Source organism: Sphaerodactylus townsendi, linkage group LG02 (assembly GCF_021028975.2).
Source record: "Sphaerodactylus townsendi isolate TG3544 linkage group LG02, MPM_Stown_v2.3, whole genome shotgun sequence".
Classification (NCBI taxonomy): Eukaryota; Metazoa; Chordata; class Lepidosauria; order Squamata; family Sphaerodactylidae; genus Sphaerodactylus; species Sphaerodactylus townsendi.
This window is the reverse complement of record NC_059426.1, coordinates 75,145,957-75,171,404: the sequence shown is the minus strand read 5'-3', so window position 1 is coordinate 75,171,404 and position 25,448 is coordinate 75,145,957. Positions and strand designations below refer to the sequence as shown.

Below are 25,448 nucleotides of genomic sequence, written 5' to 3'. Positions count from 1 at the left end.
ACAGCATTGTGGATATTTTGTTATCAGTGTGACATCACTAGGCCCTGTCCCATGAATCTAAGATTTTGGGGTAGGAGATCTTCTGTTCCACAATCTCTGTTAGCAGATGCAGGTGAGAGACACAATACAACAACATGTAAAACCTGGGGCTTTTTAAACCTGAAAGTGGCATCAAGATATACAACATGAGCAACAATCATTCTTTCAAACCTCTCCTCTGGTTGTTGTCTTTTAATTCTACTGCAGCTTCTGCTGCCTCTTGTCCTGTGTACAGCCTCCTAGACAGTAGAAAGGCCGGAGTGAGAGAGAAAGTGGACTCGTACATAGTTTTGTGAAGGAAGTTCACTGAATAGTGCTGGAGGAGGGAAGAGGTGTTCAACAGAAAAGTATATTCATGAAGTGCCTGGGACAAGTGACACAATCTTTTTAGAAGGATTATGGATCCAGTATTCAGATGAAGCTGAGCTGGATTTTCCCAATTACAATAGCACCCTGCTATGAAACTAGAGTATTCCTATGCTATCTGGGGAAAATGCATGCAAAACATAAAAGTATTGATTTTAAAAAAAGATTGTGTGGAGAGATATATTAAGAATGCATAGACACGAAAATATTTTTAGTAAGTCAGCATTGAAGTTTCATTCATTTCACTTCATTAGCCTTTAATAGACAAAAATCAAAATCTGCACAAACAAATCACACAACCTCAGGAATGGTGCAACACAGAGGCGTATCTAGGGAAAATGGAGCCTGTGGAAAAATCTGAATTCCTCCCACCCCAGCGCCCAGGTCTACTGCCTGAAGCCAGCAAGGTGCCCGGGTCTACCATCCGGAGCTGGCGAGGTGTTCAGGTCTACTGGCTGAAGCAGTTTCTGCCACTTTCTGATCCTGCCTGTGTTGCTCCTGAGGATCCACTAAGCAACTTGTTGGGAGAGGGACTCTGGGTTTCAGTGGGAGGGGACAGCAGCTTAATTCCACTCTACAGAGACTTTGGGTGATTGGATACATGCCAGCATTTCCATGATCCATGGTGTTAAATTCTGGTTGGAGAACAGTGACCTATATACAGCAAACACACTTTATTGCCACTGATATTCTGGCAATAGACACATTAACTGTTATAAAACACTTTATTTGTGGGTGCTGCATTTCCTGATAATCAAGCACCACTGGTGGTTTTATTATGTGCAAGAAAGCTTCCTGATATACAAACAATGTAGCAGTTATCAGTGGATATAATATTCTGCAATTGCTGGGTTTTAGAATACTGGTTATATTTGGTCTGTCTCCTTTTTCTGTACAGCTGGCTTCAGCTGTTTCTCTCTCCTGTGTTTGTGTGTGTGGTATGGATTGAGAGGAGAGTCATAGAAATGTGTCTCCAGGGTTAATTCATGTATTGCAATCTAGATATACTGGCACATTTCTGGACTTGCTCAAGAACTAATTAAAGTAACCTATGCTTTCCCTAGTTATCCATCAATACCATTGCAATAAAACATTTTGCAAGTTTTCGTGTATTTATTAGAAACCATCTTTTCCTTTCTTTCTCTAGACAACCTATTACAGTGATGGCGAATCTTTTGGGCTCAGTGTGTCAGAAATTCAGAAAATGCCTCTCTGCTGGCATGTCACCCCCTCCCCCCAACAGAGAAACAGTTCTTTACATATTCACTTATTTTTAAAAAAATAGTCCAATCATGTGTAATTCTATGTATTATAGAAAGAAACGTCAAATATAAACAGTTAAATTATATAAAGAAATGTCAAATATAAACAAAGTCAAATGGAAACAGTTGTTATTGGGTGATGGTTAACGGTGGCATGTCACCCAAAACACATGTCATAGGTTCACCATCACAGACCTGTTACTTGATGACTTCTGTAATTCAGATCAGGAATAGATCCAGCTAGGTCTGTGACCTATGTGTATCTACTGCCTGGAGAGTGATTGTACCTGGTTTGCAATGGATATGAGAGCTTACTTGTGAACTGTAGGAGTAGTTGCAGTTTAACTGGAGTTCTTTATTTCTAACTTATTTCTCTGTTGATGATCTTTTCAGCCTCTGAGAGATCCTGTGTGGACCCAGATCGTTTTTACGATCACACTGTGTGGACCCAGCAAGACTCGGTTAATCATTTATTTTGTCCATTGGATAAGCAGAGCCTCCAACTTCTTCAGGCTACCTCAACCTTTAATGTTGTTTGGAGCAAAAACTGTCAACCACTTAACCTCAGTGCTTCAGGACGCCTGCAAAGCACACTGGACAGCACAGCATCATATCTGTCCTTTGAGCATTCAGAGGCTACAGATTCAGGCAATTACACCTGCACACTCTACTTGAATGAACAGAAAAACGCCTCCTTTACCATTCGTCTGGTCATGGCAGGTGAGTAAAGGGAGTGGGGAAGTTGACTACAAACTTAACTCTGGAGTAAAAAGCTTTCACCTTTACCTTCTCTGATACTAATGTTTCCAGAAAGGTAATTTCTCTACTTGTTTGGCTTAATAGTTAATTAGACAAATAACCTTGTAATTTCTTGGCAATCTGAGTTAGTGCATGTAGTCATATGATTCAGGTGCAGCTCTTCCAGTGTTTGGTTGGCTAGAATCTAGAGCCAGGACTCTAGTACAGCTACTGGCTGGTTGTTGCCCGAAAGTGATTCTTCCACTACTTCCTCCTGTCTGACCTCATAAGATTCAGCAATATAAATGTGTAACATATCTTTGCGCTTTGTACTTTCCTGCCACCACTATATTCCATTGGCTGCTGCATTCATTTAATTTTAATATTTTTTTTTTTGGTAATATCTGCCATAACATACAGTTCTGCTCTTTCTGGGCTGCAGTGGGTAAATTGTGGGAGTGGATGTCCATCTACTTTTGAAAGAATTGTAGACATTTCAATCTCTTTCTATCTCTGTAGAATATAAGTTTTGGTCCTGACTAAATGATCAAGGGACAGATTGAAACTTTCCACGTCTCTTTTACTGCTACAGCCGAAGGATCTCTGTGAAATGCTGCTCCCAGAGGCTCTGCAGCAAGGAGGGGAAGCTGGCAGAAATTGCTAACTTAATCTGGGTCCAACACCTCTATATCATACAAGAGAATAGCAAATACAGTTGTAAGGACATTATTGTCAACTCACTACATTTCAGTTCATATTAATCCCCCCCCCCCCTCTCTCACACACACACACTAAATTCTATTGTGGAGGCAGAACCTAAGGTGTGAAAGAAGGCTTCAGAGTTCAGTAATTAGTAATAGTAAGTGATAGGGCTTGAAAAGAGCAAAAAGATGGCCAAAGGTGCTGAAAAGGGCATAAACATCTTCCTTCACACCTGCTCCATGTAAACACAAGATTAAGAATAGCTATACTTCATATTTAATGTAGATATTGTTCTGGGTTTTGTGTTGTTTTTTAAAATATGCCGCTTATAATTTTAGAAATTACTCACAGATAAAATTTACAGTAACTGTAAGCTGTCAGATTTTATAAAATGAAATAAAATGGGCAAGAGATAATATCTTATTTTCAACTGGGTATTAAAGGACTATAATGTAACAATTGGGGCAGATAAGCATGCTGTAATTTCTGCTTTATTGTCTCATATGGCACATTTAAAGTATTAACTGTGAGACTGTGTATTGGGAAGGAGCAGTTTATTATGGTGTTAGCAAAGTAGTCTTTTAGGCAGTCCATTGCAAGATTTAAAAAATCCAACTTTGTTTGTTAAATTACTTTTGTTCCGAAAGTTGTCATCGCTCTGTTGAAGATCAGGAAGGATCCCCACTGAAAAAGCAGGGGAGGCCTCACCAGTGCATGCCTTGCAGTGTCCACATTTTCCAAAATCTGAGCCAATCAAAGCAGTGAGTAATAATGAGAATATCAGAGAAGGATCTGGGAGACCCAGATTCAAAATCCCCACTCTTCCAGGAAACTTGTTGGGTGGCTCTGGGCTAGTTGTACACTATCTGCCTAACTTTGCTCACAGGGCTGTTGTGATGATAAAATGCGGCAAGAGAGAATGTTGTACATCACTCTGAACTCCTTGGTGGAAGGGTAGGGTGAAATGTATTAGATGGGTGTGTGGCTGAGATAAGGAACCTCTGGTAGAAAAAGAAGGACTATGAGAGACAGCTGATTAAAACGTGTTAGTGGTGAATGCAACATGGCCTTTTAATCCACTATAAGACCCCTGGTCTATTTTCGACAAAGGGATGCAAGCCCCCCCCCCCCCTTTTCCTTGAAAGGAAAGACTTCTTTAAGTTTATAAAAGGTAGGCCAAATTACATGGGTGGCTGAACTGGCATCGTGGGAGATGAAGGGGAAAAAGAACATTGCTCTGGACTCTGAACAGGAATCAAGATTGCTGTATGTCTCTAAAGACAAAAAATGTCAGTGCTGGATCTCAGCTTCATATAACTGAACTGTGTTCCCCTTGTATTCTGAACACCTCTTTATAATGACACTTTTCATGCTTCCCAGGGATGGTCCCTGTGATTTCTCCCTACAGTCCATGCTGAAGATTAAAAGTGCTGAATCAAGGGGGAAAGATTATATGCAATTTGTTTTGTTTTTTCCCCCATCAAGTCACATCTGACTTATAATGACCTCAAGGCAAGAGACATTCAGAGGTCGTTTGCCTGCCTCCGCATCATGCCCTGGTATTCCTTGGTTTCCTATCCAAATGCTTACCAGGGTTGAGGCTGAAATTGTGTGATTGGCCCAAGGTCATCCAGCAAGTTTCCATGGCAGAGTCGGGATTTGAACCTGCGTCTCCTGGATCCTAGTTTGACATTTTAACCACTCCATTATGCTGGTGCCCATATAAAAAATAAAATAAAAGGGAAAGTTGTAAGGTTTCATCAGCTAAACTATTGTACCAGAACAGGAATAATGCCTAGATGCAAGGTCTGTTCTGCTCTTTTTGCCAGACTTAAATACTGTGCATAGGATTTGCAGAGTGCAAGCTTGGTAGAGCACCCTTATTCAAAATTTATCTGGTTGTAAGCTGTCCCTTTGTTTTTCTAACAGATCTTTGCAATGTGCTACCCATTTTCCTCCGCCCTTCTAACAATGTGACTTTGGAATACCCTTTTGGGAGCCAAGTAACATTGAACTGCACTGTGCAGCTGCCCTTTAGCCGAAACTGTGATTTTGCCCTCCCCTGGATGAAAGATGACCAAAGGATAGATGGTAATACCACTCAATGGTAAGAAAATCTATCTACAAAGTTTGTGTAAAATAGAGGCAGAATGAACAGGCTGTGTAAAATGAAAATAATAGGGAAGGGGAGAAAGACAACAAGAATGCTGGTTGTGGTAGGTTTTCCGGGCTGTGTGGCCGTGGTCTGGTGGATCTTGTTCCTAATGTTTTGCCTGCATCTGTGACTGGCATCTTCAGAGGCGTATCACAGAGGGAAGTCTGTTACACACTGTGTCCAGTGTGTTAGGAAATGTTAGGAGCAAGACCCACCAGACCATGACCACATAGCCCGGAAAACCCACCACAACCAGTTGAATCCGACCGTGAAAGCCTTTGACAATACAACAAGAATATTTTGCAAACAATATTATTTTTGTGTCAAGAGGCATTTTCGGCAAGCAATTAGCCTTTTTGGAATAAAGAGCTATGGGCAGTGTCTGTGTGTAACCTGGGCATTATCAGTGTGAAAGAATAGCAAGGTTAGCTTTGGGGACTGGAAAATGTGGTTGCTGTGGGTTTTTTTAGAGTGTCCAGCTTCAGTGCTGGAGAACAAAAGTGTGCAAAGAAGAAAAGGTGGGTCTCAGTGAGATGTTGCTGTGGTGGTGGGGAAAAATAGCTTTGTTTAGTTTGCACATTTCTAAAACATGAGTTCTCCATTATGTTATTTTTATAGCCAAAGAGCACTCAGTCCATAAAGAAGTTTTGTTTACATTTATTTTATTAGATACATATGATTTACTGAGTGGTAATCACCAGGTGTGTCATGGGCACCTATCAAGAAGTGGCCATGAACTCATGCGAAGTCCCACACATTGGTTGATAGTAGTAAATAATGGCATGGAAATGCTAGTTGGGAAGAATAATATTTTCCCAGCAACAAAAATTTACATTTTAACAATAAGAAATGTTCTGTTGTAATTGTGCAGTGGAAATGCTTATTTGAAAGAAGATAATTGGATCTACAGCAAAAATTGAGCAATTCTAGCATGTTCATTAGGGGGAAAAAATCATAAAAGTCCCAAATAAAGGACTTCTGCATAATAAAGTATGTGGGCAGTCAATTTTTTATTATAAAATACCATCATGTTACAATAATGACTGTACTCCCAGCGTGTAGAATTGTATGAGAATATTGATGGCCCTCACGACCCATTCATTTCCACTTGGGATAGAGCCCCTCTAAGCCTCTCTTTAATCAAACTCCTGATTTGAATTCTCTGTTTTCCCCAATTTTTTAAAAAGAATATAGCATGCTGTTAACCCTAATCTTTTTGACTCACTAGGTTCAATGATAATGCAACAGAGATATTTATCTCCAGCACTTTGGATGTTAATATGACTACAGATGAGAATTATGGAGTTTTTGCCTGCTTGATTAGAAACAGCACGGCAGTTTTCAGATTGCAAAAATCAGGTATTGTTTCATTATATTGGAAATGGGTCTGGCTCTTTCTTGAAGGACATTAAAAAGACTTCAAGAAAGATTCCACTAGCTGCTTTATGCATTTAGCCTATATAAAAGTCCCACTAGTATTGCTAAAATGTAGGATGAAGACAAGATAGAGCCAGGGGCAGAGCGAGGGGAACTGCACCCGGGGCACATGCATGATCTGCGCCCCTGCTGCTGCGCTGCCCGCGCCCTTCCCACTCCTGCCCTGGCGTTCCTGGGGTGTCACGCCCCCCCCATTGGTGCTGTGCAGAGTTGCATGTGCCTGGGGACAGGGGGTACCCCTTGTCCCCGGGCACCACTAATCTGATCACGTGGGGTCACAAAATTGGCCCCCATGTGACTAGGCCCAGTGTGAAGACATCGTCTTCGGGCTCCCTCAGCTCCGCCCACATCATCATCGACGTGAGCAGGGCAGAGGATGATGCCCCCCTCCCCCAGGCTCCTGGGAGCCTGGCAGCTGGCAGCCTCTGGGGAGAGCAGAAGAGATTGCCATTTTATAAGCACTGTGGGTGGGGCTTGGGGCGGGGCCACTCCCCTGAACCCCGCCCCCAGCCTCAGTGTTTATAAAAGCACCTCTTGGAGGACGGAAGACGGCAGTCTTTTCTGTTCTTCCCAGAGGGGAGGGCAGAAACCGGCTGCCGGGCTCCGGGAGCCCGGGGGAGCGGGGGTGTGGCGTGAGTTCCCCCAGTACTCCTCTGGTGCTGTGCCACTGGATAGAGCCTCATTAGGGAAGCAGAACCAAACATAACTTTCTAGATTGAGATGGGGGCAGTCCTGCAAGATTGCTCCTGAAGCTGGCTGTGGATGTTTATTAATCTGAAGATGTGATCAGGTTCCTTGGAGGTTTCAGGTCTATCACTTGTTAGTATGACTCTTGGCCTTTCTTGCTATCTGCTGGGGGAGAGTTGACTGATTGAGTCTGGGAGGTAGGAGGCAGTGCCTCCATGGGTGTGGGGGGGGAGGGGTGTTTTGTTGTGGTTCTGGTCCTATCTGGATGGTAGTTTGGTAGCTACACCTTGGATTATCCTACCTGCTTTAAAAGATTCTTATATTCTAATTGCAATAAGGTAGCTAAAAATTCCCAAACTAGTTTTTCCAGCTTTCTTTAATTGTCTGCAGTTAAGAGAGCCTCAGCTGCTAGTGCCAATTATGTAGCCCTGTTTCAAGACTGAGACCATGTGCTGGTTTTAGGGATTTGGTTTGCAATTAATCTTGAGGTAATCTCATCTATAAATCTGATGACAGAAATTGCCACATGATGGCACCAGCATACAATGAAAACCTTCCTGAGATATTAGTCACAGCTTTTCCAGTTGCATCCAGACATCATGTTTCTGTTTAACATACCTGAAACTTTAAAATCCTCTGCTGGGAAGTTCCTTTGGATTGTTGAAACAATTTCAAGATTGGAGTTCAGTTTATCATCAAGTAACATCATCATAGTGTTTAGATCAAGTTTCTTCTGCAAATGGTTGATTGAAATAGTACCTTTTCAGATCCATTTGCTGGAAGTCACTGTGAAAGGGGTTTGTAGACACACCCAAAGAGATTTGGTGGGCTGTGGAGGCTATGGAGAATTTAGTTCGGGACAAACTTGCACAGAGCAAATATCTGTATTCCTAGCTCATTTGATTTATTTACAGACATTTCTTGTGAATAGGGATGCTTACAAAATCTGAAGATGTCCTAGTAACATAGTGCTAGGATAATTTTTTGTGTGTGTTGCTTGTTTTGAAGCTGTTTTAATCACTTAATGCCTCTTTGCTGATACATGTTTTCCCCCCAACCCATTATTGTTATATTATTCAATGTCTTTGCCTTTTAGAGACCATAGAGTCCTAATGAGCATCCAGCAACTACTGTCTAGACTGTTCCTTTGCAGATCTATACAAAGCAATGCTATGAACAAAACTCTTCTCTTTCCCACATCCCATTGTGTGACTGGTTGTCATTAATGTTGAGGGAAATGTCCTTTCTGTTACAGCAGAGACTGCTGGGCATTTTGGTGCTGTGCTAGCTGCATTCATCATCCTGACACTGTTGCTGCTAATGGGTGTGACGTATGTGAAGTGTCGTCTGAATGTGCTGCTCTGGTACAGGAACCATTACGGTGATCTGGAGATCAATGGTAAACCCTTGGGGAGGAGGTGTTACTGAACCTTCTTTTGATTAAGAGTGTTTTATGCTTTGAGAAATGGTTGAGGGGATTTGCATGTTGTCATCTTGGCACTCTTGCCAGGACAGTGTTTTATAGCTTCTCCCAAAGGAAAAATTTAGGGTGGTAGAACTGAAGTGAAATTTCAATCTTCCTGCCAAATCTGAACACTTAAGCATTCAGTGTGTGGGAGAGGGGACACATGCCATTCACTTACATGGGATCTACCTCCAAGGACAGTCCAAGGTCAACTTGCAAAAGTCAACTTTACCCCAGCTGTGACATTCTACAGATGAACTCTCAGTGCTGTGGTTGGTCTGCACTTGGAAAAAAATAAGGATCTCATAGCATGAACTATTATACAGTATCTCCTCCTTTCTCTTCTTGGTATTTTTTCCACAGATGGCAAGCTCTATGACGCCTATGTGACTTATGCTACCTCAACAGATGACAAAAAGTTTGTGAACTTCATACTGAAGCCACAGCTGGAGAATCGTTATGGCTATAAACTCTTCCTGGATGATAAAGACATCCTGCCCAACTCAGGTAGAGAATTGATCCATCACCCTCTTTAAAGTTTACTTATAATGGACAGTTTCACTACTGAATTTGACTGATAGCTAATGAATCAATTTTTGGCTGAGTACCTTGATACCAATAATTTAACCCAGGTGGGTTTGTGAATAAGGGTTGGTAGATTTATATTAACAGCAGAGTTTAGCAGATTGCAGTAAAGACTGAGATACTAGTGAGTTGTTTAATAGAAGGTTTACTAACTAATACTTCACTAATGCATACTACATGGGACTACATGGTGGCACACGGTTTACCTGGGCACCGAAAAAAGAAACCAAGTGAACTTTATAACCTCAGGTATCCGTGCTCATAGACATGTAACAAATGGCTACTGTATTAGCCAATGCCTAATCCAGTGGTGGCGAACCTATGGCACTCCAGATGTTTATGGACTACAATTCCCATTGCCCCCTGCTAGCATGGCCAATTAGCCATGCTGGCAGGGGCTGATGGGAATTGTAGTCCATAAACATCTGGAGTGCTATAGGTTTGCCACCACAGGCCTAATCTATAGGTCAGCTCATTAGAACGTGACCACAACAACTTGTTTACATGCAAACAGATAGTTAACACTTCAATGCCTGGTTGTGACAGACACTTGCAAATCCCAATAAATTGTTCATTTATAATGTAGTAACTCATAATTGAGGGCCAAACTAGGCTAGACACCATGAAATCCATGGTTGGAGGAAGAGCCGCTCTTGACAGTCTTTCCTTCTTCCTTTCTTTCTTTCAAGCTCCTTTGATCTAAAGATCTTGAGCAGTAGGTAGGGAACTTTAATTTCTGTAAGGAAAATATGGTGGAGAGATACTTGGCCACTGCCAGTGTGGTCCTTGGATCTCTATCCATCAGCAAGTAGGGGGACTATATTGTTTTTCATTATGACAAAAGGTAACTTAGTTAAAATAGGGGCAATCCATATATCACGATAAGAGTTATAATAAGGGCATTCCAAAATCATGTGGAATAGAGAGTCACCCTTTTCCAAATCATATTGACAGAGCCTATCTGAACGAGGCTGATTGTGGTATCTCCCTGGTAGGACTGCCAAAGGTGCAGTGTTCAAGCATGCAAGTATGGATGTACTTCAGTATCGAGGAACTCTTAGGTTTCTAATGTATGGCGGGACAGTGTCAAAGAATTGGGTGGAGCATACTGATCAAGCGTGTAAAATTGAGTTAACATTTAGTTTAAAAAGGAGGGGGGCTGCCCATGGTGTGTGTGTGTGTGTGTGTGTGAAAAACTCAGGTTTTGCCCTGGGCCCATGGGGGGTGGGGGGTGGCAGAAAATTGAGGTTTTGCCTCCGGCTCCATTTTTCCTAGATATGCCTTTGGTGGAACCACATGCTTTGCAGATGCATGGAGTCCGAGGGAGTTTGGAAGATGATCTCCTCCTGTGTATTCTTCTACCTTGACTTTCTCCATTAGATTTAGATAATCTGCTGCTATGACGAAGTAGTTGATCAGTCGAGCCCCCTTCTAACCAAACAAGTGAAATCACCTTTTCTGTCTTCCTTTTTGTCAATTCAGATTGCGTGGAGAAGTCAAACAATTTAAGGCCCGCAGCATTAACTGTCTTGCCTTTTGAAAATCTGTTATACAAGTGGGGGGATATAGTAGCAATCATATAAGATTCAGAAAGTGGTACAGGGGAAGGTTTTGCTGGTTGTGGTTTGGTCCCTGTGGTGAAGCATACGGACACCATGTGTATAGCTTTTTTGTGTAGAGTAAATGTCTGTTTAGTGGGCTCTAAATCAGGAAAATAATATGGAGAGAATGTAAAGCTCTCTTGTTCCAATGCCATGACTTTGATCTAATTCCTTCTCCCATTCACACATGGTTGCCGTTAGCTTTTTTTTAAAAGTCTATTCATCGATTTCCCATTTATCGTCTAGTTAGATTCTAGTTATGTACACTTAATCCTCTGGGTTGGTTGTTCTATCTAATTGTGTGCCCCCCCCCCCCCCCATCACAGGCAGTGTTCAGGGCTTGTATAAGCAGTGGAATTCAAACAACTGTGATATAGCAAATTGTCCCTACCCTCCACACACATCCCCATTAACATTCTTCTGTACTCTTATACTGGAATGTGTACCTCCAACAGACCACACCAAAACCTTTCCAGAGGTGTGCTATGAAAATGATAACCACTGAAAGAATGTACATTTGAACTCTGGTTGGTATGCTGAGCAGCACAGTCCATCCTTCGATCAAAACCCCAGCTTTTGACTGTGCTGTGAATGAATGGAGGTGTACTGATGCTTGGTTCTGTCTGGTTTTATCCAAAGCAAGTAGTGCCGTCTGAAGGGATATTAAGCACTGAAGAGAATGAGCTGGAGAGGAACTGATCCTTTCTTCGGGGCATCTGTTTGGAGCTGATGTGGTTTTTGATGTTAGGGTTTCAGGAAGAGGGTGAATGCTTAACTAGTGGTAGGCTAGTATTGGCTCTTTGCTGAAAAGAGATTCAATTGTCTCCCTTTTCCCCAGAGCCTTCTGCAGATCTGATCATGAATGTCAGTCGGTGCCGTCGCCTCATTGTCGTTCTTTCTAATGCTTACCTGGAACAGGAATGGTGCAACAGTAATTTCAGGTAACTGGAGGGTCACCATGAGAGACAATTGATTGCTGGGGTGTTGTGTGGTTTTCGGGCTGTATGGCCATGTTCTAATAGCATTTTCTCCTGACGTTTTGCCTGTATCTGTGGCTGGCATCTTCTGAGGATCTGATGGTAGTAAAGCAAGTGGAGTATATACACCTGTGGAATGTCCAGGATGGGGGAAAGACCCACTTGCCTGTTAACAAGTGTAAAGGGTTCAATCTTGATTTGCATATGTTGGGTGGGATTCACCCATTTAGCATTTGAGTAACCATGAAGATAGCATAAACAATTGGTGAGGGCATCTGCATTGTACAGAGGCGGAGCAAGAGGAAACTGCGCCCGGGGCGCATGCACCCTGCACCCCTGCTGTGGTGTTACATGCCTCCACCGTGCCTCGGAATACCCCCGGAACACCCACACACACCCCCTCCATTGCTTGGCCACACCTCCGTTGCTGCTCCGCCCAGGGCGTCATGCCTCCCCATCCCATGGGCACTACGCCACTGGTATTATAGTAGCCTGGCCTTTTGATCCCTTTGATTGCTTATTGCCTAGAGTGGTGGGTGGTGTTCACTAGCCCTTTGACTGCTTACTGCCTGGAGACAGTTGCTGTTTTATTGGATCTTCTTGGGCACCTTTTACTTGTAATGGCAGGGTCTTGTCAGCAAAACTATTGCAGATGTTATCCACAGTATCCAAAATTTCATAGATATCTGTAAGTGAAGTATAGAAGTCTTGAGTTTTTAATCTCTCAAACCTTCTGAAATTTAATCAAATGGGCTGAATGTCATTAAAATCAGTGAAGCATTTGAATGAATTTTTGAGGTGACTGGATCATAAGCAAGGTCTTTGCTGAGGTTTGTTTGGGCACTGAGGAGTTGCACTACTGCCTGAGTGAAGTAAATTTTCTTATAATTCTTTAAACTGTTTTTTTTTCATTTTCAGGGAAGGTTTGTGGAGACTACTGGAACTGTCCCAGAGGCCAATCTTCATTGCCTTTGAGAGCCAGTACCGGGAAATAGCACATCCAGCCATTAATTTGCTGAAGCAGCACAAGAGCACAGTGACTCTGCTGATATGGCGTGCTGGTTCCATGGTAAATTGTAGACTGCAAGCATGTGACCTCACTGTCTTGCTTCCTTTTCTCAACAGCAAAGTAATACTGTTCATAAATCATCAAATTTAAGAGCAGCTTGTTTTTTTTTTGTGAAGGCCCTGTTATTTCTTGGCTTAGCAATGCATGTACTAATGATCCTCTGCTACTCTTTGGAGTGCGGTGAAGAGAGATCACCTGGTTGCTATTTTTGTTATTTGTATGCTGAATGGGGAATCTGGTCAGTATGTGTCTCAGGTGATAGGAAAACGGTATCTCTGTTGTGAACTCAGCCTGACAGAAAGCTTGCATGGAAACTATTGGCAAGTGTTCTGATGGCTGCTGATAATGTTGAGGAAAAAGTAAGATTAACTTGTAATACCCTAGATTTAAAACTCAAAAACAAGCAACAGGGAAGAACCAGCATCTGAAAAATGAGAATTGGCAACTTCCGTCAGAGAACTGTTTTAACACACGGATTGTCCAAAGTTAGGAGACAGTTAGAGATTCAGAAAGTTTTCTCCCTCCATTCTAGTAGCTTAGACTTTTTGGATTATCTATGTTCTAATAGCCAAGCCAGCTAAATCTGAAGATACTTAAATCCAGTAACTGGAGTTATGAACAGGCAAGACAAATCTTTCTACAAACCTGAACAGTGCCCTAGGTTTGTAGAAAAATCTGAAATAGAATAAATAAATAAAAATTGGGGGTTCAAAAACCCAGAAAATGATCAAAACTGTAGCTTTAACAAATTTTGAAAACATGAGGACAGGATGTCAGTTGAAAACTTATAAATTAAACTGAATCGATGTGGGTCTTTCAGTAGTCAGCAGGCTGGTCTAAATTTCCATCCTAAACATCCCCTAGCCTAGTCCTTTCTGACTTTAGTGTTTGCTATTTTCTCCACCGTCCAGGTTATACAAGGTTGCTGAATTTGTACAATTTAAGCAACTTTCTATTTCTGTACCCCACTATTAGTTTTACATTAACAAGAATAGTGTAAGGAGTAGATTTACAATAGAAAGGGGGACAGTGGCTAGAGGTCATGGAGCATGACAAAGACTGATGGGTTACAATAGCTTTTATGTCTGGACCTCTTTTTTTGCTTCTATGTATTCACAAGACATTGTCTTCAGAGAAATTCTGTGCTGTGCACATTATGTTTTGATGGAGTCCTTGCCAGATTCCAGACACAAGCAGAGACATAACCTGCTGTCTGTGTGTAGATGCACTGCTGGAGCAGCAGTTCTCAGACAACTATTAGATGAGCTTAGACCAAAATTTGACATGGATAATAAGTCTAAAAACAGAGAAAGGAGCATCTTGGTTTGACCTACTATGTGAAGAATCCCCAACAGGTTTTAAAAATCTAACTTTTAGTCAGATATACCCCACTAAACTTTCCCTTCTCACCGGACACAGAGCATAACAGACTTCCCTCTGTGATACACCTCTGAAGACTCCAGCTACAGATGCAGGTGAAACATTAGGAACAAGATCTACCAGATCACAGCCACACAGCCCGTAAAACTCACAACAACCAGTTATATTTTTCCCATCACCCCCATACACATTGTGGGGAAGCCCCCCCCCCCCATACTGCCTTTGCTAGAGTTGGGGTTGTGGCTTTCTGTGGTACGATGTTCCCCAACTGTGGCAAATTGGGAGGGCTTTAAAAATCATCAGTTATGGTTATACTGCTATAGCAATTACTAACTTTTAAAAGCCCTCTAGTAGAAGAGGAACATGCTGGGGAAATGACAGTCTATGGAGAAAAGTATGCAGGCAACTCCCATAGGGACATTCTGTTGCCATTGTGAATGCCTCTGCATTTGCAGCAGCAGCGGCTGCTTCAAAACAAAGGACAGTCCTTGCTGTGTGGATGCAGCCACTGTTGCCCATTCATTAGTCCATGTGACTTTTTCCTGCAGCTCTTGGAGAGTTACAGCTTGGCCTTATGCTGTTGCACCACTTCACATTTTGTTATTGAAGTCAGTGTAACCCAGGCCAAAACACACGCTACTGCAGGTGTATGAGGGTTTCCTTTATCTGATGAACTGTTTCCTGCAATCTTGCTCTTTTCCTAATCACACCTGAAAATGGTTATCACAAGCTTCAGTGATGAAAACGGGGGGGCTGTCCTTTAGTGGGTTAATTGACTTTTTAAGTGAGGGAGGAAGTCTGTGTTTTAACTCAGAGCCGGTTGTTGTTTTTTGTTCTCCCTGAGCCTTTGTGGCAAGTATTATTTTTGTGTTAGTGAAATCTTTTAAGATTTATGGAGTGTGAAGAGCTGATGATTTAACCTTGGGAGTTTTTGCTAATAAACGTGGGACTTTGGTTGGACAACGGTGTCTGGAGCTGTGGACTGCAAAAGTCCCTGTTTATGAACCCCTTTCATTAAGAGGATTAGCAAAAGAGAGAACTTCAGCTCATCCTCAGCAATTGAGCTGCGGTCCCCTGGCTGGGTTTCCTGGAGTGTTGGGAACACATGAGAAGAGGGGGAGCAGGCAGCAGTTCCATTTAGTCTGCCATGCAAAAAATGCCCTTCACACATCATGTTGTACTCTTTCTCCTTGTAATACTTGTGGGGTGACATCAGTTTGTGTGTTTTCTCTCCTCCAGAATTGACTAATGGGAGGGATAAGGAAGTACTTGGATAACATGGAAATATAATATTACTTGGATAACATGGAAATATAATATTACAGAATACAAATATGAGGAGGTCATTTTTATGAGTAGTCTTGTCTGCAGTAACATGTAGTTTGTCCCACAGTCACAGTTTGTGTTCAGCTTGATCCAAATCTTGTTAATCAGTGACAGAGTGAGAAATTGAGCCAGCTGTTGTTATATCCAGGCTAAAGGACACATCCATCTTTGCTACACTTTCTCTCATGCTGGGTTCCTTCTTAGCAGATTTTGCATCCCTGTAAAGTCCTCAAAAGCAATCTATGAGTATCCTGTAACTAGATTTTTTTTTTACTGAAAATCTCCTGCAGGAAAGGCAAAATCTGCTGCTTTGTTTGGTCAAAAAATCCTTCCATCTGGAGTAATGTATTTTAATACCTTGTAGATTCTGCGGTGTGTTTCAGCTCAAAGTGGTATCTAAAACTCACTAGAGATACTTACTGAAAGAATCTGGATAACCAGAGAGAGATGAGGTATTGTCTTTTGAGACAATCATAGTTGTACTGTGTGGACCCACAGAGTCCTTGTGAGAATGCTTTCTCAGGCTTTGCTTCTGGAACCTTCCCACAATTATCCTTCAAGAGGATGCATGTAAAGAAGCCTGTGTTTTTCTTCTTGCTGCTTCTAGATGCCTTCATCTGATTTCTGGAAAGAGCTGTGCCTTGCCCTACCACGGAAAGTGCCCTGTCGAGGCCTCAGAGGAGACCCTCAAACCCATTTCCAGGACGATAAAGACCCCATGTTGATCATCCACAGCAACTACTTGGATTTCCGGAGAGAAACTCAACCTGAAGGAGACACTGGTAATGACACCATTTTAATTTTGGCTCTGCCACTATTTTCTGAAGAAATGAGACTGAAGTAAACTAATCAGGATGTACATTCTTCATCCCACAGTAGCGTGTCAACAGGGTTCAAACTCTGTCTGCAGAAGGTTTTGCTGGTGGCTTTTAATCACTGATGGATTAAAAAAATTCATTGCATTTTATTACAATACAGGCCACAGCAGCATTAGTTAGTCAGCCAAATGCCTTCCTAAGCCGAAACATTTCCACCAAGTTCTTAGTGAGTGGGTCATGTGAGCCTGTTTGGACAAGGAATTGTACAGTGAGCGTACCACCACAGAGAAATCCTTGTTTCTCATCACCAAAAAACTTACATACAAAGGCAGTGGAACCTAGAGCAGAGCCTCACTTAGACCTTATAATCCGTACGTATGGTCATGTGGGAGAAGGCTGGCTATGAGCTTGGAGGATAATCCAGCATCTAGGTTTTCTTCTTCCAAATAGGAAAAGACTTAAAATGGCAGTCAAAATGAGAGACCTTTCAGGGGCATTAGAATACTGAACACTTACCTGCCACTAAGATTAATATGTGGGCAAATGTATGTATTGCCCACTAACAGAATACATTCAGTGACTGAATCTGTGAAGCATAGCATTGCCTAGACTGGCATATTAAAGAATACACCTTGGCTAAAATGTTCCATCTTACCCCAGGATAACCAGGATGGAGGAGGAGGAGGAGGAGGAGTTGGAGTTGTTGGAGGAGTTGTTGGAGTTGTTGTTGTTGGAGGAGTTGTTGTTGTTTGGATTTATATCCCCCCTTTCTCTCCTGCAGGAGACTCAAAGGGGCTTACAATCTCCTTGCCCTTCCCCCCTCACAACAAACGCCCTGTCAGGTAGGTGGGGCTGAGAGAGCTCCGAGAAGCTGTGACTAGCCCAAGGTCACCCAGCTGGCGTGTGTGGGAGTGCACAGGCTAATCTGAATTCCCCAGATAAGCTTCCACAGCTCAAGCGGCAGAGCGGGGAATCAAACCCGGTTCCTCCAGATTAGATACACGAGCTCTTAACCTCCTACGCCACTGCTGCTCCTTATGGAAGACTTTTATATTTATACCTGTAAGTCTCTTATGAAAGACTTAAAGGTATAAATATAAACTGAAATGAAATGAAAGGGCCCTCCTGGCTGCACCTCTGTTGCTGCTTAACAGAGTATTTCCCATCTGAACTATAAGCTGGGTTTCTACTTCCTTTCTGCATTTTCATGACTGTTTCAACTGGATTGCTCCTTGTGAGCATCCTCTTTGGAGTCAGTTCTGTTATGATCAGACATGCACAGAATCAGACTGTTAGACTGATGATGCATAATAAGACTGGAGTCACAGGATAGTTTATTCAGAGAATTGAAGATGCTTTAAAACATGTATATTTATGTGTACACTCATCGACACTATGGTTTTTGTATTATTTAAAATTGTACAAAACCTGTTTGACAGGAGGTGACTTTGAAAAAATGAAATGCATTCATGCACAGTGAAACCCAAAATTGGCTTCAGATCAGCCATCACAAGTCTTTTGTGGCTTCCATGTGGTGGAATAGGCTGTTCTCATCGGCCCCCTTGGGAATGCTGTCTCCTTAAATGTCCCTCAAAAAGGCAAAGTAAAGAATGCAGCTGCATTGTTATGCCTCAGGCAAATGTTCGTGGTCTCAGTTCTCATCCCTCAGTTCTCGTGGTCTCAGTGAAAGTTTTTCTGTCACAGTGACCATGAATGCAGAGGCAGTTGGCACTGTCAATAGCAGCTCTGTAAGCTGCTTCCCCCCCCCCCGCCCCCCACAGTGCCACTGGAGGGATTTTTGAGGGCTTGTGGTGGAGTGGTGGTGGTAATGGTTTCAGTGGCCTTGAAGGGCTGGCATAAGGAATATGATACAAATGTAGGCTGAATTTTTGAAAATGTACACCTTCCCATCCAGACAGCAGGCCACTGGATTTGGACTGTGTTCTTTCTGTAAAGAATGCACAAAACCCAATTAAGGAAAATATGCTAAGGATGGGAAAAGGGCGATGTCATGTTCCTGTTCCCAAAAAAAGGGAAAAGCATTCATGTGAAGCCCCACTTGCTCCCAATGTTCAACAGGGAGTATAGTGATAACTTTCACATGAGACATGTTGCCCAATATAACAAGGGGTCAGAAATGGAAGGAATTTCATATGCCAAAAGCAGTTTTTCATCCAGGAAGCCTGGGGCAGGGGTGGGATTCAAATAATTTAACTGCCAAAGTGGTGCAGGCCTGCTGAATCCCACCACTGGCCTGGGGTTGTAGAAAACATAGGAGGTTCTTGTGCCTCCCTCATTCCCAGCCCTCCAACTGCACAGTGGACCAATGGGAGGGAAGTGCAGTTATGGGCCTAAGTCCCAAAGGTTTTGGAGAACAAGTCCTGGCAGTAGATATTTGTTAACACAGTCTGAGCTTGCAAAGCAATACATTTTTAATTTTTAGCAACTCGAGCAAAATAAGTTCAGTGGTCATAAAAGATTTACCAGCAACTGGCAACAGAAAGGCAAGCTTACTTGTATGTGGTGATTTTACTGTCAAGAGAAGAAGAGAGAAAATAATGGGCTTGGTTGGGTTTTTCTTTGTGTTCGAACAGCAACTGTAGGCTTATTTAACTGAGGGCGTGAGCGTTCAGTGTCATGAATAGGCATTGTTCATTGCCTGATATTTCCACACACCTCGTTGCCTGCTTTCCTCATTAGTTTGCTGGCTCTTTACACCCAACATGCCAGGATGCTTGAGGTTTTTTGTTCTCCAGTTTGCATTAGGAATAACCCTTTTTAAAACCTTCCATGCTCATTGGTTAATAGTGCCTATCTAAACTTAGATCAAAATATGAGGCAATGAGCTTACCACATAGTAGAGATGTTAAACTGGGCATTTCTTGGTTATCTGTGTTGCTAAAGTGAGGCCTTTTCTGTGAAACATTCTTATGCAGTAGAGAAGTTGAAGTCTTCACCAAATGGTGAGGGTGTTCCATGTGATTGGGTGGCTTCTGCATTACCTTGCCATCAAATGGGATGTACAAGAGGGGAGGGGAATACTGTTTTCCCCTCTTTCCTTGCCACCAACACCTCTCTTGCTTCCCTGCCATTGCTGTATCCTCTTCTTTGGTCCTGACCATTAACACCTTGTGGGTGCGTTATCCTATTTGCTATATTTTACCTGAACAAAAGCACAGATACAAAGGTGTTTTACCTGGAAAAAACAACTAAGAATGTTAAGGTCTTTTGAGAAGTAAGTAGAATGGGGGGAAATGGCAGAAGTGTTGCAGGAAGGTTAAAACAAATGGCCAACTGCAGGAAGGTTAAAACAAATGGCCAAAATGTTTTTACATTTGGTGTAGACCAGGGGTAGGGAACCTGCGGCTCTCCAGATGTTCAGGAACTACAATTCCCATCAGCCCCTACCAATTGGCCATGCTGACAGAGGCTGCTGGGAATTGTAGTTCCTGAACATCTGGAGAGCCGCAGGTTCCCTACCCCTGGTGTAGACTATCCAGATCACCATTGCCCCCACTGAAGAAGAAAAGTTTGGATTTATACCCCCTCCTCTGCTTCTTTCCTGTAGGGAGACTCAAAGGGGCTTACAAACTCCTTTCCCTTCCTCTCCCCACAACAGACACCTTGTGAGGTAGGTGGGGATCAGAGACTAATGAAGAACTGTGACTAGCCCACAGTCACCCAACAGGAATATAGGAATGGGGAAACAAATCTGGTTCACTAGATAAGACTCTGCTGCTCATATGGAGGAGAATCAAACCCAGTTCTCCAGATTAGAACCCACGTGCTCTTAATCACTACACCATGCTGCCCATCCACTTGGCAGTTCTGTGCAAGCCCTATTGAAATTAACTAGAGCTGCTTCACAATGTGACTGCTGGACTGATAGCTGGAATGCATTACCAACTGTATTGGCTGTCCTGGGCCCCATCTAAGGTGCTGGTTTTGACTTTAAAACCCTAAATGGCTTGCGGTTCAAATTATTGAGGGTGGATTCTGAATGTTTCTTCATTTTACCCACCCTTAGGTTGTCATATCCTTGTCTTTCTACAGGTGTCCGAAGTCCCATTTTCAAGGGTCCACCACCTCTTCAAGTGACTGGCTCTGATGATCCATCATTTGGTACATTGGACGAAGTACAGCTTGGAGAAAATCAGAGGAATGAGATAGACATTTCTGATTTGGGATCTCGCAACTATGGAGCAAGGACAGACTTCTACTGCCTTGTGACAGAAGATGACATATAAGAGATTATGGAGTCTATGCATCTGACCATCCTTAGTAGCATGATTTCCCCTAACAAAGATAATCTACTTGGCTAGTTTCTTTAAACCAATCTCCTTCCCCTAGTGCTATGATTGCTGAAGGGAGTGTTGGCTAATCGTGGGAAATATCTATTTTCAGACTGTTGTGCCTTACAGTAACATTTATATGATGACCATCTTATGTTTTTATACATTTTTAAAAATCAAGGGGAACTTTCAGGGAAGAAAGGTGGTCTTGAATGACGGTGTGGCAGGTTCTCAGATGCTATTGGCTTAGTGGGCTACCCATGTTGGAATTTATTTTAGTAACAGAATTGACTGGCTCCTTTATAGCCACAATCTGTGGAAAGACCCTGTCGTTACAGAAATTGATACCTATGACTGGCTAGCATTGAGGCCTGTCAGGGCAAAGACCCTGGTTCTTGCTTTAAATATGGTAGTAAGCGATATCTGTGGCATGAAGGCAACATTTTGGACAAAGCTCCCTTGAGAGGGCAATTGAAAATACTAGTGTTAAAGAACATCAATGTTTGTTGACTTGAACATCCTGAATTTTCTCAGTACATATACATTGCCTTAAAGACATCACGTAAGCATGTTTGCCTGGGAATTTGGTTGCCTTACTGTTTGGTTTCTGAGTAGGTTTGGGGTTGCAGCTTTAATTGTTCCTTGTACCATTTGGGGCTGAATTCAGAGGGAGAGACTGGTGCTGATGGCTCAAAAAAAAAAAAAGCATAGCCCCCAGGGCAGAGGCACTGAGAAGCAGCGGTACTGGAAATCTAGAAATGTGGTACAAGGTCAAGTTTTACTTTATGGCCCAATTAGTGCAATAGCAAAAGGGTCCTCTGCAAAAGTAATGCTAGAAAAGATTAGCACAGGGTCCATCCAGGATGCTGCCTTCAGGTAAGGCATTACAGATGTCCCTTGCATGGGTGATAGGAACGTATCATCAAGCCTTTCTTGAGCTGTATTTAACCATGGTTGTTCACTGCCTGATCAGTTCACTGGGCAGCTGTTCTCATTTTTTAAATGAATGAATGTAATTAAAGCTTATCGTTTTAAGCTAGCTGTGAGTTATTTTTTCTCAGTTGCCAACATTTCATGGTGCAGCACGTGGTAATTTATGGGCCCTTGGTGCTTTAACTGTGGAGCTGATGTTCTTTTGTTAACGTCAAAGAGCCCTAGCTTAGAAAAAAAGGAGGCTTCTGCAGATCTGGACTGAGCTGGCTATCTTGGGGGAAAGTATCTGCTAAGAGTGAAGTCAGAATTGGTGCTTAGTGCTGACAAAGTTCCAGGGCTTCACAATATTCAAACACATCAAGATTTCTTTCCCATCTAAAACAGTAGCATTGTTTATCTGGCTGCAGTCCCTCTGATACGTTGAAATCAAAAACAGGACCATTTGGTGTTATACTTGAGGCTGAACTAGATTTTTGCAGGGTATGATCCTGCTCTGAATGAATTGTTCACATTCATTCCTTGGTTACTACTAGCATTAGCCTAGTCAATATCAATATGGGAACTCTTTCTCTTCCAGTCTTTACATCAAAACAGAAGCTTGAGATCTATCCTAAAAATGAAGGCATAATGTGCCACAGCATTTTTACAGTGGAGACAGCAGCTAGATGACGAGAACAAGCCCAGTTCAGTCAAGAAGTATTAAAGTGGCAGGATAGCTCTTCTGTCAGTAGGCTCCTGTGCAGCATTTTCGTGTAAACATGGCTGCCTGTTACAGGTTTTTTAGTACTGGTTGTAATTCAAATGCAGTGCCAGACACATGGTGCCATTTTAAAAAATGCAGTCGGTGGGAAGATAGCTTTATTTTGTTTCCAACTTTTTTTTTGTAAAGAAAGTCAGTGCTGGCTGTACATACTGTGTATATGTACTTCAGCCACCACAAAGATTTCTTAAAAATGTAAAATAAGTGCCTGAAATACAGAAGTAGTGAGAAAGATGACCTTTCTAGGACTCTTTTTCCTTTTTAGCACACACAGTGGATTTGTACCTCAAGAGGGAACTGTGCTCAGTCATGGCTGGTGGGTTGTATTGTCATTACTGGTGACAAGTGACACTGGGACACTGAAACAGCCACAGATGGGAATAGCAATGCATGTATGCAGTGGTGGAAACATTTCATTTTCCCAAGTATGAAGTATTCCACATCCTGTGTTTGGAAAATATGACAGCTGCTCAGCAAAAAGTTCACACTTCAGGGAGATGCCACAAATGGTTAACAACTGCATAAGAGTTATGTAATCCAGCCACAGTGAAAGCCCTTTCAACTTCTGTTCATTTGAATGGAATAAAATTAAGAATGTGCTTAACAAAAGGGATTGTTGGACAGGATTGTGCCTTCATTGTGAGATTATTTTACCAGGCTCTAAAGGAAAAAGGATAAAAAGTGCTCTCAGTGATTGTTGCCATCCTGGGGAATTTATTGGACAATGCATATTACTATGCATTAAAAATATTCTTAACAGCATTGTCAAGGGGGCTAAGAGTCAGTGCCATTTTGTGTGTGTGTGTGTGTGTGTGTGTGTGTGTGTGTGTGTGTGTGTGTGTTTTTGAAAAGTCTGGCAATTCGGCAGAGTGTTCAAAGGCTGTTGTGCATTGTAAAGCCCATCTAGTCTTTGTATGTGCCAGGAACAAAATTACTTGGAGCCTTCTACTTGATTTATTACAGAAACTTCATTTGTGGATAGAATAGAGTGAAAATAGTTTCCTAGTCTAATCTAACTAACTAGGATGGAGGGAGAATCAGGATGAACTTTACAGTAGTGTATAGTTACAGTAGAGGATTAGCATACCTTGTAATGTTAGTTATTGCAGAGTGAGCGTTTGACATTTGGCTGACCGCTTTGAAAACTGATAAGTTTCTGACACAGTGAGCTGTGAAAGAACCGAGGGGAACACCCAGTGAAAGTGCTGCTGCTTGGCTTTCCAAGGTCTGTTTTCTCATGTTTGTTTATTTTGCCTGCCTTGTCTCCTCCTTTTATTATTTGTCTGTTTTGTTATTCATCTGCTTATCCATTTGCCTGTTCTGTCTGCTTCTCAACCAATTCGGAGACCCCTTGGGGGCCTTGGGTACTCTTGGGTACTCTTCAGAGTTATCAGATTGTTAGCCCTCCTCAGCTTTTCAGTGTTCCCAACATTTTTAACAGCAGTGACTGAGCAAAGGGCGGAGGGAGGAAACTTGTTCCTTTACTTTGCCTTCCTTGTTTGGCTTTACCATCCAGCTCTTTAGCCTGTCCCACCCCACCTCTCCCCGGAAGAAACTGCTGCCTGCCTAAGTTAACTGTGTCAGTTGAACTGGGAGGCAGTGTAAGGAGTTAACTAAGGAAGACACAGACCAAGCTGAGAAACAAAAAGCTAAGGAAAACAGTGGGGTCGATTGCAAGACAGGAGAGGGAGAAAAACATGAGTTTCATCCCCTGACACACACACCCCTTGTGGGATGCTGAGGAGAGTTTGGCTATCTAGCTAGTGCACTGTCCACCTAACGCACCATCCTATACCCTGCCGAACCTGTTGGCTGAGTGGGCTTTGCGATTTACCAAAAAGGAAAAAATCTGTCTGGGCTTTGTGATTTCCCAGGTGAGTAGTCCTGGTTGATTTCAATGTCCATGTGGATTCCACTGCCTCCAGTTGGTCTACGGACCTGGTGTCTTCCATGGCAACACGAGGACTCTAACAGTTTGTCGCGGGGGGGGGGGGGTCCCCATACATCAAGTGGACCATACCCTGGATTTGATCTTTGGTATAGAGATAGAAATTGGCCCAGTGCAAACTGAGAAAGTGCCATGGTCAGACCATCCTCTAGCCCAGCTGGTACAGAGTTTCAGACTGGGCTGTCATCAGTATGCCAATGACACCCAGTTGAGTGGCCACCAACCATCGCTCTGAACAACATGATGTTGTTTGGATGCCATTATGAAATCAATGAATCAGAGCCAGCTGAAGCTAAATCAAATGAAGATGGAGGTCCTGTGGCTGAGCTGGGCAGTGGCTGAGATTGGGTGCCAGCTCCCCACTCTTGACGGTGTGCAATTAACACCTAAGCTGTCAGGCAAGAGTCTGGGTATAATTCTGGATGCCTTCTTTTGAATGGAGGCTTGGGTCACAAATATGGCCTGACTGGCATTTTCCCATCTTTGTCAGGTCAGGCAACTGGTGCTTTATCTGGCCCACCCTGATTTGGCTACTGTGATCCATGCATTGATTATTATAGCTTGCTCTACACAGGGCTGCCTTTGATCCTGATCCAGAGCTGCAACTGGTCCAAAATGCAACTGCGCAGATCCTTACCAGGACATTGTGGGGCACCCATATGCAATCAGTGCTCTATGAGCTGCATTGGCTCCAGGTGGAATACTTGATTCATTTCAAGCTCCTAGTTTTGACATTTAAAGTCCGTAGTGGTCTGGGATCAGCATATCTGTGGCCTCCCAATGTCCCCCAGATTGCTCTTAGCTCTGCCAATAATAACCTACTAGAGGTCCCTGGGCCCAAAAATTGTCCAGCTGTCCTCAACCAGGGCTAGGGCTTTCTCAGCCTTTGCCCCAGCCTGATGGAATGC

General features: G+C 42.7%; 1 protein-coding gene across 2 annotated transcripts in view; it reads left to right on the top strand.

Moving 5' to 3' along the window:
• SIGIRR (single Ig and TIR domain containing) overlaps positions 1 to 21,938 on the top strand; it is a 36,435-nt gene extending 14,497 nt beyond the window's left edge. For both annotated transcript variants that reach the window (XM_048483480.1, XM_048483479.1), the window contains exons 3-11: positions 2,061 to 2,387; positions 5,037 to 5,214; positions 6,491 to 6,621; positions 8,642 to 8,785; positions 9,215 to 9,358; positions 11,876 to 11,978; positions 12,933 to 13,083; positions 16,397 to 16,571; positions 20,661 to 21,938. In XM_048483480.1, coding sequence (XP_048339437.1) covers positions 2,061 to 2,387; positions 5,037 to 5,214; positions 6,491 to 6,621; positions 8,642 to 8,785; positions 9,215 to 9,358; positions 11,876 to 11,978; positions 12,933 to 13,083; positions 16,397 to 16,571; positions 20,661 to 20,854 — 1,547 coding nt within the window. In that variant the 3' untranslated portion in view covers positions 20,855 to 21,938. The remainder of the gene's footprint in view (positions 1 to 2,060; positions 2,388 to 5,036; positions 5,215 to 6,490; positions 6,622 to 8,641; positions 8,786 to 9,214; positions 9,359 to 11,875; positions 11,979 to 12,932; positions 13,084 to 16,396; positions 16,572 to 20,660) is intronic.
• Positions 21,939 to 25,448: the final 3,510 nt, after the last annotated feature.